The sequence below is a fragment of the Sylvia atricapilla genome, chromosome 2 (genome assembly GCF_009819655.1).
Source record: "Sylvia atricapilla isolate bSylAtr1 chromosome 2, bSylAtr1.pri, whole genome shotgun sequence".
Taxonomy (NCBI): domain Eukaryota; kingdom Metazoa; phylum Chordata; class Aves; order Passeriformes; family Sylviidae; genus Sylvia; species Sylvia atricapilla.
The window spans coordinates 48,782,083-48,802,649 of NC_089141.1; the positions used below are offsets into that span (position 1 = coordinate 48,782,083).

The 20,567-nt window shown below is 36.8% G+C and overlaps 1 protein-coding gene across 1 annotated transcript in view; it reads left to right on the forward strand.

Annotated features, from left to right (window-relative positions):
* NBEA (neurobeachin) overlaps positions 1–9,787 on the forward strand; it is a 456,143-nt gene extending 446,356 nt beyond the window's left edge. The window contains exons 55-58 of the mRNA XM_066313167.1: positions 3,088–3,189; positions 6,430–6,626; positions 7,349–7,500; positions 7,995–9,787. Of these exons, the coding sequence (XP_066169264.1) occupies positions 3,088–3,189; positions 6,430–6,626; positions 7,349–7,500; positions 7,995–8,085 (542 nt within the window). The 3' untranslated portion in view covers positions 8,086–9,787. The remainder of the gene's footprint in view (positions 1–3,087; positions 3,190–6,429; positions 6,627–7,348; positions 7,501–7,994) is intronic.
* The last annotated feature ends 10,780 nt before the right edge of the window (positions 9,788–20,567 follow it).

Below are 20,567 nucleotides of genomic sequence, written 5' to 3' on the forward strand. Positions count from 1 at the left end.
TGAGCATAATCCTCTTTTTTCCAGGAGGACATACCGAAAAAAAAAAAAAAAAAAAAAAAAAAAAAAAGGAAAATTTTTGAACTTAACTAATTGCCTTTTTTTTGTTGGTTTGGGTTGGGTTGGGTTTTTTTTTGTTTGTTTGTTTGTTTTTAATGCTATGCACTTGGAGAAAAGAAGACCTTGAAAGGACATGGGGTTCTCAAAGCAATGTTTATGAGGAAATCATAAAAATCAAAATATAGCTACCTTTGATGAGCTACACAAAGCATCTTTCTGTTTCTTCTGTCATCCATCCTTCCCTAGCAGTAAAGCTCAGTTTTCAGTTCATATCTTCAGTTTCCAGACTAAAAAGATTATTTTCTTGCAGTATAGATTAAAGTTTGGGAACCTAGGATTTATTGAGGTAGCTGTTTGCATTAGAGGTAGGAAATTTTTAATGTGTACATTGGAATTACAAGACCTGTTAGACTGACACACTGTACTATTGTGTCCAAAACTGAAGTCTGTAAATCCATGGTTGGTAGTTCTCCTCTTGTTCAGAAAGATATTAAAATTTGTGGAATTGTTATTAAATTTTGATGGCAGAAGATGTTAGGGTTTGACAAGAAAAACTGTAGATTCATGCTAGATTTTTGAGAACTATGATTCTATACATTTCTGGATACCCAGGTTTTAAGAACGTGGTTAAAGCTAGACAAGCAAAGTAATTGATTGCTACAATTGCTAAAAAAGGGCAAGCCGATGCCTTCAAAGGAGTTTATAAGGGTTTGGTTTGGTTAATAGACTGAAAAGGAAGGACCAAAAAGGGTGATTTACACTTTAAGTACGTAAGAGGGGAAAATGCTAGAGAAGAAAACCTGAAGCTAAAGGACAATGCTAACACAAGAACAAAGATGTGCTCGGTAGACAAGAAAAAATTCAAACTGGAATTCGGAATATTTCTCTCCTTTAGAGTAGGAGGAGACTGGAACATCATTCCAAGTGACATACCAAGATAACTATTTCATTAACTGTTTATATCATGTGGGTGTCTGCAATAGAAGAAGACCCACAAAAGTCCATCCATGCGTCCATTCCTAATGCATGTGTTTCCAAAACCCATGCAATATTTTTTAGCTACTCATATAGTTCCCTTTTGGTTGAGTGTTTAACTGCATTTCCACTTAGGAAACTGCATTTTATTCCAGAGTTGAAATGTGTGCAGACATTCACCCATTGGACCTCTCTGTCCCATTAGCTGTAAGATAAATTTCTGGGCTATTGGTCTTCTTTTGTGCCTGTGACTCTAGTTAGCAGAGGCAAGTTACTGCTTCGCTGTTTATGCAGTGAGGAGCTTTAAACACTGAGCAGCTTCCTGTCTTACGCTCCTGTGTCAGTAGGGTGACCCTCCTTTGAGCTCATTTCTGTAAATGTGGCTGCAAGACTTTCATCTTTCTTGTCTTCAGTGGCAAAGTAGTGCTTGCCTCTTATTTGCTGATCTAAGGCATTGCACTGAAGGTTCACACTGTGGGAGTTTTCCATAAATCCTACTCTATATCACTTTTTTTCAGAACAGAATCTTCTCCTCAGTGAGCAGAGCTTCTGCTTGTCCATAAACATCAACTTCCATCTGGCTGCATTGAAAATAAATAAAAATACAGTTTGCTACGTCTTTATTTAACTAGGCAATGATATAATAATGATATAATAATGATATAATTATGTCTTTCTCTTGTTGTCCATGTTGCATACAGTTGCCCATGAAGCTTTGCACCAATAATTTTATTACAAGCTTTCTTGCCAGACAAGATTTATATTATCTCATAGATAGTTAGTATTGGTTAGTATTTGATTAAGAATCCATATCCAACTCCTAACTGCAAGGGGATTTCCAAATTCCTTGTATGTAGTTCATAGTACATGCCTCTCTATGGAAAAAAAAAAAAAAAAAAAGATTTGTCATTGACCCAGCTCCTGTGCCATTCATGTTGTCCTCAGTCAGTTGCATATAAAACTGGTTTAAATCAAAACATTATATTGCTAACACAAATATGTTGAAAAAATAGATGGAGCCTGTTTTAATATAGCTATCTTTATCAACTGTACCCCTCATCCTAGCAAAGCTAGATAAGACTTCCAGTCCAACACTGGTATAAATGGTGACTGGTATTAATGAGATTTTTGCTTGCAATTCTTGTTGACGAAAGTGTAGATTAACCATTTTGTTATTTTATACAGAATTATTGTTACATTTATTTATCTGTAGTTTCCTAGGAAATTTCTTTTAATATGTGAACTACACTGTCAGAGCTCCAGTCCTTTTGAATATCCCAATTTCCTGTATTTCATTTGTACAATGGAAATAAAATGATGTAAACTCTGTGTTATCTAGAAAGTTGATAATTTTTTGTTGCCAATTGACTTTGTTAGCCTGGCAGAGCAATATTAAATATGGACCAATTAGGTTGTCAGCATCTGTTATCATTAGAAACTATAGAAATACTGCTATTTGTCATGTAAACAGTCCCACTTGATGAAACTAAAATAAAATATATTTCAGTCCTGAATATATATATAATATCAATAAAATCAATAAATATATAACATAACATATATACCAATAACCGTTTTTAGGCATATTTTAATTTGTGACAATTCCATATGTCTCTGAATCAATATTACCTGTACAGCAGTAGTATGTTTCTAGTATAGTGTTGTTCTTCTATTCCTACCACCAGTTTCATGAAACAAATTAGGATCATTATTAAATGAACATCCTAAATTCTTTAGGTTCATAGCTTAGGTCTGGAGACATATATGTTCCATAGCAGATCTTTACATTACAGCTGCTTTCAATAGCACCATGCTTTGTGTTCTTCTATAAACTCATTAATGCATTGGGAAGCTCTGGTTTTGAAGCTTTATGATATATGAATATATTTTGCTGGGTATGCTAAGTATGAGATATTTAATCACACTGCACCTCTTTCATGCTTAATGATTTCAAGCAAATTACAGCAAAGTTCTTTTGTTGATAAACCGTGTCTGATTTGGCATTCCTATGTTTACGTTTTCTTTTTTTTCTCACTTATTTTTCTTTTTTAACAGGTGATTATCCAGCTCCTCGCGCTGTTCTAACTGGTCATGACCATGAAGTTGTCTGTGTGTCAGTCTGTGCAGAGCTGGGACTTGTTATCAGTGGTGCTAAAGGTCATAAAACTTTTTATGATTTAAGCTTGAACAGTTTTAGAGTCTTTTTTAGTGGTATTTCTCAGACTTCCCTCCAGCCACATATACTTCAATTATCCCTAAGACATGTTGTAATTCTAGGAGAATCTGAAGCACTTTTCTCTGAAAATTTTTATTTACTATCTGCACTTACAAGTTTAGACACAAATTTAAGTTGATCATTCCTTCCGACCATCAGTTTATGCAGCTATTCTGCCCGGACCTGGAAGAGTATTTTAGAAAAATGTATGCAATAATTCTAAGAACATCTACTGATTTTGAAGAAACCTGTTGATAGAGATGTGTATTTCAGGGAGGGCCAGCTGAAAATTCTCCACCTTGATCTTAATTGAGAGGTAGTTTGTAGGACTGACCTCACTCTCCAGGGAAGCGGGATTAGTTTGCTTTGGAACTGTGTGCAGCATTCTCTCAAGTAGGGTTTTTTGCAATGTTTCCTAAAAAATGAGCAGTTGCAGGTTCTCTCTGTTATTTATCCATAGAATTCAGAGCACCCAACAATTGCTAGCACAAGTGTTCAAAATACTTTTCCAAGCCTGCAGCAATGTCCTGTATGACTGGTAATCAATGTAAATAAAGCGCCAGCCTCAATGAATGTTTGCTTCATCCTTCCTTACTCTTTCTTCTTGATTTATTCCATTTCACTGCTTCTGCCTTTCTTCTCCTACTTCTCCTTAATTCCACGTCCACTTTTCTTCACCCATGGCCCTCTCTCATCCAGCTTCTTAACTTGTCAAACTGTATGTCTTTCTCTTTTCCTTTCCTATTTGCCTCTCACTCTACCCCTTTACTCCTAGTTTCTTTTGTGCTACGTTGTCTCTTTTCCTTTCTTATTTCCTTTCTTTGCATCACCCTCATATTTCCTTTTTACTTATATGTCTTCCTATCTCATTTCCACTCTACTCCTACATCCAGTGACTTGCTATCTTTATCTCAAGTGATGCCTGTTTTAGTCATCTCCATGGATATCTTTGTAGTAATTTTTAAGTTTGCTGGTTCTAAGGGTAAGAAGGATATGATGCTTGCTCTGCCAGCTTTTGCTCACAGCTGAGCTCCTGGGTTATTGCTTTTTATACTGTCTTGGAGCTCAACATTTATTTTTAAAGCTGAGTGTGAAACTTTTGAGTAAAGCCATTTTTAACAAGAAATCCTAATGGGTCATTAACTCTTGTAATGGCATACTACATAACAGTCATAGGCAAAGTCAAGACGTTTGTGAAAAGAATGTACAGTGATGCTGGAGGTAAGTTTGTTTTCTTGAAGCACTGATATTTCTTACCCTTTAAGGCAGCTTCATACACTCTGGCCATAATAGTTCACCCTTTCCAACTATCTTTTTGTAAATTTCCTCTTCTTAATATAAATGGAATCTGTACTCAGTAAACTCATTAACTATTTACTGCTTTGGTAGCTTACACAACCATAGAGTAAAAGCTGATGGAGAACAAAATATTTTTAAATCAAATTCAGAATATGTTTATAATTGATCAAGAGAAATGGAGGAATGGAGGCCCAGTCTATCTCTTTAGTAGTCTTCCATTTCTTCCTTTTGAAGCTTTAGACCATATTTAAAATTCAGAGATAAAATAATTTTTTTAAAATTTCTATTTTCCAAGATATGCCTTTTTAAAAGCTTTTTCTTCAGATCTATTTGTTTCAGTCCCTTTCCAGCTTCTTAGATTGCATCTCATGTCAGTGTTGTGTTGCCCTGCCATCCAGTCTGAGCTCAGCCTGTGCTTCCTGGTGGGCAGCTGTTCCTCTGGAACTGGCTGTGGCACTGTGATGACACATGCAGCACTTGAGAACCTACTGAAGCAGGAAGACAGCACATTTAGGACTCCTCTATGGAAAATCTTGTGAATCAGGTGGATGCTTACACGTTCTTACCCAACAAACCCAAAAAAACTGTGGTCAGTCTGTATGTCCTTACAGTGGCATTCTAAATCAGATGTGCCTTTTTGTGCCCATGATCATTCAGCTATGAAGGTACTTACTTTTGAAAAATATGACAAGGTAATTATTCTAAAGGTGAAGGCATCACTTTTTGTAATATCCTGGCACTTCCAAAACTGAAACCCTAATATTTGAGAAAATGAATTATTTCCATTGCAGTGGTATCCCATGGACGCAGCCAAACTTAGGGTCCCTCTGCATAAGACTTTATGCAAACACAGTTAAAAGCCTGTATCAGGGAGTTCACAGATAAATGTGCTGATTCTGATTCATTCTACCTGGGCAAACTCAGCTGCTGTCTGAATTTCAAAGAAGTTAGAAAGACTTAACATGAGGTGGCTGAGTCTGCCAATATGAATTTATTTTCAGGGTCATGAACCAGTTGTATAAGGAAGAAGTTATTGTGCTGTCCAGGATTATTCTGTGATTCATAAAAGAAAATATTTAGAATTTCCTGTGACTCATTACATTAATCAGAGAAGAGACCCTTTTTCTTAGAAATACACATCTCACACTCAAAAAACCACTTTTCTCATTGTTCTTGAAATGTAAATAAGCTTAGTTTTGCATCTTAAAATGTACACTGTAGATTTCATATCTGTTTGTTTCCTCCATGAATGTAATAAAAATACATTAAAATATCATATTAAAATCTCTCTGGAGCGAATGGAGTTATAGTGTGATCTCCTAAAATCTCTTATAGTCCAAGTATCATTGTGACTCTGTTGCTTTCACATGACTCCTATTGCTGAAACAAATCAGGACTGAAATCTATGCATATCACATGTTCATTGGGGGAGAGGATCTACAGGAACTGCCATTGTCTGTAGGAGAAATATGCAGTAATATGATTACATGCCCTATGGGAGTTGCTCCCACTAGTCACTGATAGGGCCACATCTGTTTAATGTGAATGGGCAGGCTAAAGAGAGTTCATGTTGTTGGACAAAATTACTGAGAGCGAAGCTTCTGAATGCTTTGGAAGAGAAAAGAGTGTTTTAGAAGACCGATCAAGGAAAACTCCTACCAATCTAAGTAAATAATATACTTCTGGTCACGTTTTATTTATTTTCTTAAGATGCTAGCTCTTGCATTTCCTTTTCTGTTGTGCATTTTAAATTCTTTAGGTAAACATTGCAGCTTCTTACACCTATGCAGCACTAATGGGATATAAATGTGTATTATGCATCATTTTTTGTGCACAGACAAAATAAACAGCAAATGTATGATATATTATGTTTTCATATACAGAAGGTCCTTGCCTAGTACACACAATTACTGGAGACTTGCTGAGAGCCCTGGAAGGAACAGAAAACTGCCTGTACCCTCGCTTAATTTCAGTATCTAGTGAAGGTCACTGCATCATCTACTATGAACGAGGACGGTTCAGCAATTTCAGCATCAATGGCAAACTCTTAGCTCAGATGGAGATCAATGATTCGACCAGGGTAAATCTAAATGCAAACAAGCATTTGTTGTGTGTTGCCTTTATTTATTAAAATAAATAGAATTTGTTTGCAATATGGTTTAGAGGAAATCATATATGTAAAATTGTTGCCTCCTGGTTAAGCCATTCAAACACATATCCTTTCAGCACCATCTCCAAATATGAAAATGCACTTAAGCTTTTCCAGGATAAATAAGAACAAATAGCTTATGAGCCTGCAATATTCCCAGAATTTTTGTTTGGAATTAAATTTCAGTGGGAAATGTGTCTTTGAAACAGAATGCTCTGAAAAGTCCTCATTCTTCGTTTATTAGCCAAGACATGAATTCATGCCTTCAGGGCTCTGCTCTGTCACTAGCACTTGAAGCAGCAACAGGAATGCAGATTGCTGCTCTGCTTTAGGTGGTAGTGATAGCTCTGAGCATTGTAGAACAAATTCTGGTATGTAAAAATGTGCTTAACTCAAGTATTGGCAGATTAAGTCGAGGAGCTTTTTTTGTTATCTATCATGTTTAATACCACACAGTTGTTTTTAAAATTTGATGGTACAAAATTTGTTGGTTAATTTTTGGACTAGGGAGAAAGAGGAGAGGAAACATTTTGCTTCAAATTTAAAGTGAGTAGAACATAAGAAATGCTTTTAAAACAATCCAAATTTTAAAATATTGATCCATTTCCATAAAAGCTAACAGTGTGCTTGGGATTTTTATTTTTCTCCTGAAGGCCATCCTCCTGAGCAGTGATGGGCAGAACCTGGTAACAGGAGGAGACAATGGTGTAGTGGAAGTATGGCAGGCCTGTGACTTCAAGCAGCTCTATATTTACCCTGGCTGTGATGCTGGCATAAGAGCTATGGATCTGTCTCATGATCAGAGGTGAATTTGTCATTCATGTTTGTATGTAAATACTAAAATTCCAGAAAGAATACATCTCCATGAACTGTGAGTATATGGTATGGAGTTGTTAACAGGATGTGTAAGACACAATTACTCCAGGTTTTTTTTTCTGTTAATTTATCTCATTTAACACTTATTCTGATACTTGAGTCTCATAATGGAAGCAGTTAACATTAAGGTGAGGACTTCTTTCATTGAAGTTAATAAGCCAGACACTCAGTTAGAAAAATATGACTAAAATTGCATTAACTTAAGAAAAAAGGAATAGTCAGATTGAATGGGAGTGCACTAGAACCTATTAAATTCCCTAAAACGAATTTCAAAAGTTTGAGATGCATTTCTGATTTTCAGCCAAGCTTAAGAACTTCAGACAGTATTGCAAAAAGTGCCTTGTTCTTTTTTCTGTCTATGAAAAACCATAGCTCGAAAAGGCAAAAGGGAATTAACATCAGCATCTTTGGTATCTTTTTCAGAACTCTGATTACTGGCATGGCTTCTGGCAGCATTGTAGCTTTTAATATAGATTTTAACCGGTGGCATTATGAACATCAGAACAGATACTGAAGCGCAGTGAAGAACTGAAAGACCAGGTAAAGCTGAGAGCACAAGTGCTGCAAAGAAAGGTGTAGTCTCTGGTGGAAAACCATGTCTGCATTGACCTCCGTTGTACATTCCATTACACCCAGCAATAGCTGTACATTGTAGTCAGCAACCATTTTACTTTGTGTGTTTTTTCACAACTGAACACCAGCTGCTGAAAAGCAAGCTTGTATCATGTAAATTATATGAATTAGGAAATGTTTTGGTAATTATTTCATATATCTTTGTTTATTGAGAAAAGGTAGTAGGATGCGCCACAAGAGACTTTTGAAAATTCTGGGGAACCTTGTGTCCAGTTATCTCAATGTTCAGGCTTTGAACCTAACATGCATCCCATCTCCAGCCTCTTTTCAAGCTGAGATTAAAAAAAATATGTTTGATACTTTGTACATCAGATGCACATCTTAACTTTAAAGGGATACTTTTGTAAAAGTAAAACCTTGTATAAAGAACAAAACTGTTTCTTAATTTTATTGTGGAGTTACAACTTGCATGTACTTTAAACCTGATGTCTTGAAGGAACAGGTGCATTCACATGAATCAGACTGGAGATCTGCCTAAGGGTACAGCTTGTGTTAAAGGGTTGAATTTGGGAGCAAACAGTAATTCTGACATTTTCACCAACACATTTTTCACTTTTTGAATCTAAAGTTTACCCCTTTTAAGTGGAGTTCTGCTCACAAAGCATTTGGATAAAAAGCCATCATTTGCCATATTTATACTTTATACAATAGAAATTAATTTCCTCCCTTTTAAATTTAAAGACTAGACAGAAAGGGAGCAAAGAGGGAAGTTCAGTTTAATGCTTTGTAATGCTTAATGATTCCCAATACAGACAAAGTGCTATACTTCTGGATTATTAACATTTGGCATATAAATCATGGGCAAGAGAGCCCCCACTGTCTTTTTTCCCCCTTATTTTTAATCTGAGGAGCTTGGTTTATTTGACAGCCTTAGCTTCATTTCAAAGGTGACTGAGGTTGTTCTTTTCAGTTCTTCTGAAAATCTCACCTGAAGCCACTGAGACTAAGGCACTTCATCTTTTACAATACTGTAATGATAACTATCAGAATAATTTTCTGCACATTGTACTGATCAAATTACACACCCAGGGGTATATACACTTTAATTCATGTTTCTTCTTTGTATATTTGGTGACTGTATTGTCATAGATGTACATATTGTGTCGGTAGGGCTATGAGGCATGTAACAGGAATGTAATTTTCTCAGAATTTACACTCACTTGCAGTCATTTATTTAAAAAGATAATGGATTCTTTGTATTGGCACTTTGCACCAGGAACATATCATTATTTATTGATGTGATTACTTATTTGTTATCCACCTTGTATTAGTAAGTTTTTAGCCCTGAATTTCCTTCTTCATTGTTGTTTGTATTTATAAGGTTTGGAAATCATGGGGATCAGCCTAATGATTAAGTTATTCATCACCTGTCTGTAAGCAATATCTTGAGTTTGTAGCTTAGAATTGGGAGACTATTGAACATCTGGAAGACAAGTTCATTTCATCTTGAGATCATGGTGAAATATTTTGGATATATAAATTCCTTAAGCTATTGTAACCATGTTTTATTGCAAAGATGTAAAATATGCCAGATGTGTGTGAGTTGGAAATCAAAAAGAAAAATAAAATATGCAAAGAATTCAGTGATTGTTTTTCATTCCAATGCAACTTTTTTTCCAAAGCATTCCCATTATCATTATGAACAAACAATTATTTTCAAGAAATTCTTACTTATGTGCTAATTATATGCCAAAAAACGTATGCACTTCTGGGTAATTGTTTTTTTCTGAGGTCTCAGGAAAAAGACTCCACAGCTTACAGAGTGACCTCTGCAACTCTTGATTGTCATGAAGGAAGCTACTAAAGTTACTTTGTTCAGTGGAAGTAAAAAAGAAGAAGAAAAATCAAAGCCTTTAAGGAATATTTATGATTCTTGTGAGTGGGAAATAATCTTATGTAATGGACCTCAGAGAGCAAAGATCTCATCAGAGAAATTTTTGATATCTCTCAGTATCTGATAAAATGGAATACATTTAATCTTATTTGAGGCATTGAAAGTTAGATATCTAGACTACCTGCACAGCATAACAAAATAGGTGGGATAAGTTACCTTTTGGAAATGCTGAGGACCCTATAAAGATTACAGCAATAAAGTGGAGACATATGTATATCGATATGTCAGATGTCTACTTTAAGGTAGCAATGGTAAGTAAAATACTTTCCTAATAATTAGAAAACTCCCAGAATTTTCTAATTCTTGATAGCAGAATAGCAGCCAACATTTCAATTTGTTGCCTGAGTCATTTCCTTTAAATTTAGAAGGATTGTTCTTTAAATTATTATCAAAATGAAGCAAAGCAAATATTTGTGAATCTTATTATGATGCTGTTTTACACCACAACAACAAAGGCTCTGAGCTTCAGAAGGATTAAATGACTCCTTTATTTTTGGGATGTGTCTCCCTTATATACTATTTTACACAGACCAGTTTGATTTGTGAACAAAAGGCAAACCTCTTCAATCACAGTGGTCAAACCAGAGGGACATCAAGAAGAAGTCCCTCCCAGGAAAAGGAATGAATAACAAAGTACAGTTTACAAAAACCCTTCTCTTGTTTGCAGAAAATTCTCTGGGAAAAGAATTTCAGAAAACCAAAACATCTCAGGCACAAAAAACAGGGCTACATTATTAGAATAGAGTATAAAATTTAGCAGATACCTCTTTATATCAATCAGCTTTTGAAAGTATAACAACCTTACTTGATTGTTTTGAAGCTGGAGGAGAGGAGAGAGGAGAGGAGAGGAGAGGAGAGGAGAGGAGAGGAGAGGAGAGGAGAGGAGAGGAGAGGAGAGGAGAGGAGAGGAGAGGAGAGGAGAGGAGAGGAGAGGAGAGGAGAGGAGAGGAGAGGAGAGGAGAGGAGAGGAGAGGAGAGGAGAGGAGAGGAGAGGAGAGGAGAGGAGAGGAGAGGAGAGGAGAGGAGAGGAGAGGAGAGGAGAGGAGAGGAGAGGAGAGGAGAGGGGAATGGTAATAGTGTCCTGTGAAACACTTTATTGATATGTCACAACCTCTATTCCATCATTATACAAGTGTGACCCCTAATTTTGTATTTTATTTAACAATTTGATTTTAAAATGTACCATTGGAGTTAAACAAAAAATGGATTTTGCTATTATTTTAATTAATACTGTTGTTTTCATTAAGTCTCTCAGCATGGTGTTAAATACAATTTAGTCACAAATTAGAAGCTTTTGTGCACACCCAAACCTTTACATGAGAAATTTGGCATGGGTTACAAGGATTAAAAAACCAATCTCAACTGTATCACATTCATAGATGGGGTACCCAAACAAGACAGACTCATTAAAAAGCCAATAATAATGGTAATTTAATGTTACTACTACTACTACTACCACTACCACCAATTGTGTAAAGATCTTTAAATTCCTTTGATTGTTGATTTCTGTTAATTACATTAGTGTACACCCATCCATTTCAGGGCCTCTTATAGTAAACAGACACTATACACAGGTCTCTAGTTTATGTCACAAGTCTTTTCCAATCCTTCATCTGCCCATTTCTGTCACACAGTAAATCTTGCCTTTCTTCTCTAGAAATTAGAGCCACTGATCCCAGGGAGTCTTTGAGAGCTGCTTGTGGAACATGAAGCAGCTTTGGCCAAACAAGTAAAATGCAACGAATCTCTCAGCTAAGGGAGATGCAGCTTTAAGGATACAACTGTGCAACTAAAATATACCTACAATGTAAATAAACAAACAGTTATTGGCTGCCTTTCTGCCAGTTCCTCCTCAGTTAAGCACTGGACTGCAAGTCATTGCCTTCCAGGAGAAATGATGCAACAGCTGCGAGGCATATTCCTCATCCAGATCCTACCATGTGGAGAATGCTGCTTTCTCTACATGAGAATAATAAAAGAGAGGCTTCTGCATATTTACCCCAAGGAAAGACTAGTTAGGCTCAATTTATTGGGAAAGCTTTGGATAAATAATGATTATGTTGATAAGAGAATCTTTCAGGTTGTGTTAAAGAGCTAAAAGTGCTGCCTGTGAGCAGCAGTTGTGGAGAATGCTTTTTATAATGCAGTGCATCAACCCTGCTGACAAGCAAGCAGGATGAAGCAAGCCTCGTGCTCCCAGGGATAAAAGCAGACACAAGGAGAGAAGGGCTGACTTATGACAACACCAAGAGAACCACCTCCTGATACAAGATGTTTAGTACATATGAATATTTCATTTGGATCCTTAAAACTGGAGTTTACACTTACAATTTTCAAGGGCTCTACTGTGGAATGGTTTTATTTAGGCTTTGGGTTGGGGGTCTGTGTGTTACTTGCAAACTCTGAAAATGCATGGACTAAAGCTGGTATTTAAAGCAGGAAAAAGTACTGGACATTTATATGTCTGTGGAATATAGTACAGTTTATAGACTCACTAGCCTAGTGATTAATTTTGCAACATCTACAGTTAAGTTTCAATATCTGAAACTGATAAGAAAAATAAGTCTGGTTATTGCTTTCTTATAAAGTTTATAAGCTTTAGCCATATAATTAGTTTACATAAGGATTTACATACATGAAAATCTGCCAAACAGCTGACTTGGTTTATGGATCCGTCTACGGTGAACAACCACATTTTGGAAATTGGAAACAACTATATTTCAAGAAACTTGACTGTTAATTTTTCATCAAAAGAGTACTCAATATTAGTTGGGTGTCTTTCATGAAATCATTGTTATTCCTTTTACACTTTTGAAAATTCATCAAAAATATCAAGTCTACCCAGCTTTCACAAATTATTGTGATAGTAACTAATCTCATTATTTTAATTAATCCATAAATTAGTTGTAAACTACTGTTTTCCATAGGATAATGTCACAATGAAGACTGTCATAATTTGATTAATTTTTCCTTTTACTATATTGACCAGGATTTTGTAGTTTTAATCAGTTTTCTTGGGTTTTTTAAAGGCAAAAATCAGTAACTCAAAAGATACTGCATCCATACCCTTTAAACTCTTTGAGGTAAATTACAGAATACACTGCCTTAAGACATTTTTCATTAGCTGAAAATTTAACCTCAAGCACAGAGAAGTTAAGTAGTCCCTATTATTTAATTCGTATTTTTCATGGAGGGATAGATGATTCATGTAGTATTTTTATTAGGAACTTCTAGAATAATATAGCTCCACCTTTACAGTCCCTCATGTAATTTGTTTGCCTTGTGCAACATCCCAAGCTAAAGGAATTTCTACAGAGTCCTCAGCTCATTTCAGAGGACCAAAATGCCACAAACCAGTGGCAGAATGGGTTTGATTTGTCCTGGAGTTGAGCCACTTATATCTTTCTTTGATGTGCATAATTTGCCTATGGATGCAAGTTAGTTTGACTGATTAATGAAAATGGTTTTTATATCAGATGGGCTGGAATTCCTGAAAACAGTGACAAATATGTTGTGAGGACTGATTTCACCTTTGCATCCCAAACATGCTCAGTTTCCAGGTCAAAATGAGGAGGGTTGCCCTTGCTGTCTCAGCCTCCACACCCCAAGTTTCAGGTGGAACCACATTGCAGATCCCAAGGAGCAGCAATGCTGCCGGGCCAGGTGAGGTGCTCGGTTACACCCATGCTGCCCCTGCTGCAGGGAAGGCTGGAGGCCACAGAGGTGTAATCCTGGCTGGGCTGGGTGGGTGCTGCTGTCTGAAGCCATCACACCATTCTGTTTTGATGTACCAGAGGCACCAGCTGCCCCCTGCCTAGGTGTGGCACCAATGGCTGAGGCAAGGGGGTCCTGAGTTAAATCCTGTTACTACTGACACCCTCTCTGCTCCTTCTGTTTTACCTGGTTACTAGTCCCATGCATACCAAGCCAACAGCATGAGGAAGTAGGGGAAGAGGAGCCTGGGCTTCAAACCCCTCCTCTTTCAGAAGCCATGTTCTCATTCAAGGCAGGAAGAGAACAACAATTTTGGGCATATGATGAGGACACGTCATTTTAAAAAGTTTATTCCTTGCTCACTGGACAATTCCTGGAGCTGCCAGGGGAAGGGGAGGGACAATATGTACAGTCCACCTAAACCTTCACTTGCAGCTGGGTGTTGTTGGACTAAGGTAGTTATGTGTGTTCTGGTACAGGCTGGCATTTCAACCATGCATTGCAGTAAATTATACAAAACAGCTTTCATGGATTTACAGGCAGGTAGCTAGTCTAACTCTTTGTAAGACTCACAGGAAGGTACATAGTGATTGACTGGAAAATATATTACTGGGGAGAAAACCATTAAGATATAAAAGACAATTATATATGTGTCTCAACAGATGAATATACAGCAACATTTTAGACAGAAGAATTTTTATTCCAAAAACCAGAATATATCTTCCACTTTAATGAGTATCCTAAGTGCCAATGACGATGTATACTGACTGCAAATCTTTTGCATATGTTCTGGGCTGAGTGACACACAGTTGGCAACAGACAATAATTTGCAAATGCATACAATCCTTTTTCAGCCTCATTTCGAATAGAATAACTCATTTGCAAGATGGGTTTAGGAGGCACTGTGGTCACTCTTGTCTAACACTCTCTTCTCAGTGAACATTAGAATACTTCACTTTAAATTTTTCAGTCAAATATTGATCTCAATGCCTTTTGACGTTTGGACAGAGATTTTATGAAAAACTTGGATTTTGAAATGCATCTCATACCATCTTAAATAATGAGTTCGACATAATGTGGTAATGTAGTAAGTATTATTTTCCGTGATAAAGCAGATCTTCTCTAAGAATGGAAAAACATAGTAAAAGAAAAAGTAATTTTTACATGTGAAGTAATTTCTGAGAAGACTCAGGAACTTAAGGGGGATTTTGTACAAATACCTTCTCTTTATGTACAGACAACAGCTAAATAAGATTTACAACAACAACAGAAAAAACCCAGGTTTCATTAGCAATTTTTTTTTTATCATCTACCACTTATCCATTTATGTGGTATTGAGGATTCTTCAGTTACTTACGTCTAAGTTGGTATGTGCAAACTAAATCTAAATATGCAAAGCATATCAAACATAGGATCCTCACTGTTCTGTATTCCCCAGCAGTATTCAACCAATGAAAACAGCCAATTTTAGCTCAAAACCATGGTTTTGGTGAAACACTTTTAACTTCAAGTTTCTTTCTATTGCACTTTTTGTGCAATCTTATTTTTGTAATATATATATTATATAATTCAGCAAAACAGAAGAAAATAAGTTATGCTATATCCTAAGGTTATAGCTGTTACTAGAGAGACTATATCTAATTGTACCTATTAGGTGTAACCTGAACTTCAGAAACAAAAATAAAAACACATAAAATTATTTTTCTCTTTAAGTTCTCTTTAAGTTGTCTAGATTTGGCAAGTCACATGTACTATTAAAAATACTTCAGTTGATGGCCTCTATTTTTATTAGTCATACACCTACAGCTGCAAAGATGTGCTCAGTATAAAATTTTTTATTAAACAGGTAAGTTTAGGTGATACAAATATAAGCCACTTTCGTTAGCCAAGTTCATTCAAAAGATGCAAGATCAGTAAATCTACCTTTATGACTGACAGTTGCCCAGAAAATCTCTGTTAAATCTTACTGACTTTATCACAGAAATATAGGGGTTATCAAACATTGCAAAATTTTCATGGAGGTTTTTTTTAGGATTTTTAAAATTATTTTCAGGGTGATGGGCAATTAAGAAGAGAAAACTGTTAAGTCAGGAAGCTAGGGTTGCCAGACAGCAGGTGGATAGTTTCTACAGTTCTGAATTTCAAAAGACTTTTCCTGATAATGCTAGATGTGGCAACAGCGCATGAGCTGAGCAGCAAGTGGGTCACATGAGACAGAAAACAAACATGGAAAACAGCAAGCATGCAGCAAGGTGCTTCAACAATCCTATTTTCTCATGTGATAATAGGAATGGACAACTCATCCCTTGGCATGGCTTTCCAAGGCTTTGATAAAAGCACTGTATTGTCCTCTTCTCAAAGGAAAGGCATCATGTTGGCCTGAAGAAATCATACAAGTCACTGCTGTTCAATATTCTGTTCCCTGAAGTAGGACTATCCAATTGAAAGAAATTGGGAGCAGCACCACCATCATCTGAGTAACACAAGTGCCCCCAGCTTCCTAACAAGTAAAGCCATGTTGCTGACAAGCACCCTATTAGCTCTGTCTTTCAAAGCCTTATCTTGGGAGACTGCTGTGAAATCAGGGAAGAAAATAAGAACTCAGCTGTCATAACAGCCTGAGTGAATCACCTGACTGAACTCTCTATCTTCAGAAACCAGCCACTGTAACTGTGAAGTGGATTTGGAGAGCCCACCTTCATCCCGGTTCCAGCTGATAAGTCGAAAGTGACACTTGGTAATGTTAGGCTAAATGCTTCTCAGAAAGCCCATATCTGAATTAAGGAAAGAGAAAGACCAGATGCATTCCTTGATTTCTCAAACAAGTTCACTTTTCCTTATCTATCCACTACACTAAAAATCAATGTGTAACTGAGAATTCGAAGGCTAAAGGGACTCAGGACACTTATTACACAAGACACTTAAGCTTAGTGCTATTTAGGGTAGAAAACTACACTTGCTTAAAAGGTAGTTGCAGGAAAATATTTTTTTAAAATTTAGACTTGTTTCATATGTTTCAAAAAATTATTGTCACACAGATCTTATGCAAAAGAAGACTGACAGGTATTTAGATACAAAAGAGAGACATTTTGAATTGACTTTACCACTGCTAAATACAGTTTACAGTGCTACACTGGCTTATAAGCCTGGTTAAATTCCAGAGTAACACACTTCATGGCAACATTTATCTGTGTATCACACTTGACACTTAATTTATCATAGTTTTCTCTGTGTCTTCTAGCAGAGAAGACAACTAGGTTGAAGTCTGAATTTCTAATATAAGTCTGGTGTGACACCCCTGAATTAAATCATATAATCATTAGCATTTGAAGTGTAATGTCTTGTAAAAACATTTCCTGAAGACTGAAATTCAAAGCTTGCTGATTCCTGTCTAGTGAATGAACTGATTCTCATTGAGGTGAGTTCATGTCTTTGAGCTGCTTACCAGCACACAGCTGGGTTTCAGGTCCATAGGCTGAGACCTGCTCTGCATGGAAAGGCATCCACTAAGTTCAGGATATTTTTCACCCAATACTTCAGCTCAGTCCAAGATCAGATATCCAAATCCATACAGGCACCTTTATTGCAAATGGAAATATGTAAACAGGCACTTGTGGAAAGGGAGCCATTTTAACTATTGAGATACCTGACTTATGTGTCTAAGATGCCTAATGAGAGAAGTCTTTCTGTGGTAATGCATACTTATTTCTCTCCAGCTGTAGCAAATGCAGCCTGGGGTGACTGGCTCAAAAGGAAATACCTCATATCTATAGAAGGTAATGTATTATAAACCACAGTTGTTCATCCAGTCCCTCCTTTCCATTTGATCCTGAAAAATTTGGTCTCTCCCTACCCTGCAGGTACAGCTTTTTCTCCCACCTGTCAGGTAAAGTGAATCAGAAAGTCTCCTCCTTTTTTTGTACCCCACTGTCTTTGTTCTTGATTAGATGCGTTCTTTGGATGTATTAAACCTTAGTCACGCTGTCCAACCATCACCACTCAGAGCTGAGTTACAGCTATCTCCAGAATAATGTTGAAGGGGATAATGTGTAGAAAGGGGGGAAGTGAAAGAGAGAAGGAATACAAAAGACCATAGGAGTGGGAGGAGCTACAAAACCTAGAATGTTCTACTGTGAATGGGTTGTCCCAGGGGAACACAACCTGAGGCACTGGTATTGTACAAATACATCCAGGAAGCATCTACTTCAAGTCAGGTAAATATAGGGAGAGAGGGTTTTCTGGCTGGATCTTGGCAACAGTAGTTTCAGCATGATTTTCTGTCTCCTGTGGTCTGAAGTGCCTGTAACTGTGATTTCTCTTTGTATGTTGTAAATGAATAAATGCATCTGCATTTTACAGTATCCTGATTTCAATCAAAGGCAATTTCATACAACCTGCCTGCAACAAAGAATCCTTCACATGGGATACAGCAAATCCAGACCACAAGATGAGGGCTACAGAATAAGTGCTAAAATCACCAAAATCCTCTTGAAGGAACTCAAGGAGTTCAGCAGCCCTGTGTAAAAGGTGAGCAAGTGGGAATAAAGTCTGGAGATCAGGTGAAGAAGTGGCTCCTAGAATAATCAAAGTGGCTCCAGTAATAATCAAAAAAATTCCCTGGTGTTTGAGGACCATGTTTGAACCCAGAGATGAGTCCTTAGCTTGTGCAATTTCTGATAATTCAAAACTAGATGAAGGTCTTAACACACTGGGGAGGTCAGTGCCCACAGCAGAGGCTTGCAGCCAGACCTATAATCTCGGCAGATGAAGGGAAAAGTGGAAAGGATGGAAGCCTAAGCATGTTCCAACATGTTCTGATCTAAGGACAGGATGCTTATCAAAGGATAAATACAAAAATACAGCATCATGCCCTAATGAGAAGTCTGGAAATGCAATCTATTTTCTGTATTTTGTAACTACCTTCTAATATCAATTGGCTAATTAGTCGCACAGCTCTTACAGTATCCCAATTTCTGTTCCTTAGCTATGGAGTGCAGATGCAACAAAGAGTTAGAGAGAAAGCAGAATTAATTTGCTAAATAATTTAAATAAGCAGGGTGAGTTAAGTAGGTTCCCACAAAATTAAATTCATTATAGCAAGTGGGCTTAACAGATAGCACAAACACCTGCCTGAAATACCTGAGAAACTCCACAAATAAAATTTCAAAATCTCCCATGAAACTGTAAAAATTGTCTTGTGTAAGCTGTTGTACTTTTTATTTGTTAGATTGTGTTTATTTTATTGTTGGGGGAAAGAAAACTGGTTATTAAAAACATTTGATTTCAGTCCAATGTTTCTTATAATTTTACTTTGTCAACAGATGGGGGGATATATTCCAAACACATAATGGGTTTATCACTTTTCAAATGCGACTGCTGCCAAATCTCTAACATTATAGTCTTCTCTCAGCTGTAGCATTGTGAGCAACAGAATAATTATATTGAGATTCACAAATGTTCATGACATTTTAAATGAGAAAAAAATTATTTGCAATTAGTATATTTGCACTAGGGTGTAGGTGTTGTCTGGTAATAATTCAACAAGTATACCATCAAAGTAGAATGGTTTGGTGATGATATTCATTAGGCAGAATGAGCTTCAAAAATGGCTGTCCACATTTGTTCTTAGTTTACTCTGATATAGAACTGTATAAAAGACCAAATGCAATATATCACAATTTCTAAAGTTGGTTTGAATTACACTACTGACATTTTATTATATATATTGTGTTGACCAGCTTTAAAAAATTTATGTAGTGTTTGTTTTGGAATGGAGGTAATTTCCGTGGTTATGGATTAGCAGTGCAGCTTGGATTTTCCCACTCTCTTTTACCCCAGGCTATAGCCAGAGAATAATTTTTGTTTGATATTGCCAGCTTGGAATTTATAGGTGCACAGCTCGAACCACCAATTGCCAGAGGCACTTATAAACCCTTCTTCCTAGCGCAAACTATCAATATATAACCTGATCAGGAGCGTGCACTGAAAGTAATGGCTCTTTGTTTCCTTCCAGCTGCAAAGCGCCATTGCTGGCCACACAGGACTGGGGTAAGAGGAAAGCAGTGATAGTTACTGCTCTCTGACAGATGCCTCAGCAATTCCAACCTGCTGACAGCCAATGCAATGAAATAGCCCTGCTTGGAGCCATTCTACAGAGAAAATCTGGCCAAAACTCACATTTGGTCTGAATGAGATCAGAAGGACCCAATAGTTGGTGTCCAGCATGGAACTCTGAAGTGGAGAAGATGTGAGTGTGAAGGTCTTTCTCCTCTCCTTCCTCCTCTGTTCAATCTGGACATCTCTGGCAAAGTAGAATTTCTTCTACAAATCACAAATTTTCAGAAATCTGACAGGTCTGGAAGAAACAACTTTTTGTATAGCAATTTTATCAGGAAAAGGAAGCCCAAAGTTGTGTCTGTGAGGTGCTAATCTGAGATGTGAGGGAGTCCTTAATCCACATAATTTTTTAAATGTCAAGAGCAGTTTGAGTAAAACTGAGCAGGATCTGATGCTTGGGCGAGTACTGCACAGACTTAGGCATGGAAGGAGTTCACCCTTCATCAAAAATGTTCAAAAGAGAATTTTATTACATTCTAGTGGTAACTATAATCCTCTCCTAAACCGCAGGAGTTATTACAAAAAAAAAAAAAATTCAAGTATCGGTCCTTTATTCATATCTGCCATGGGAAGACCTTTGCAACATCAATGAAAGCTCAAGTAGGCTACAAAATTTATGCTGTATGGAGAGGAGGCTT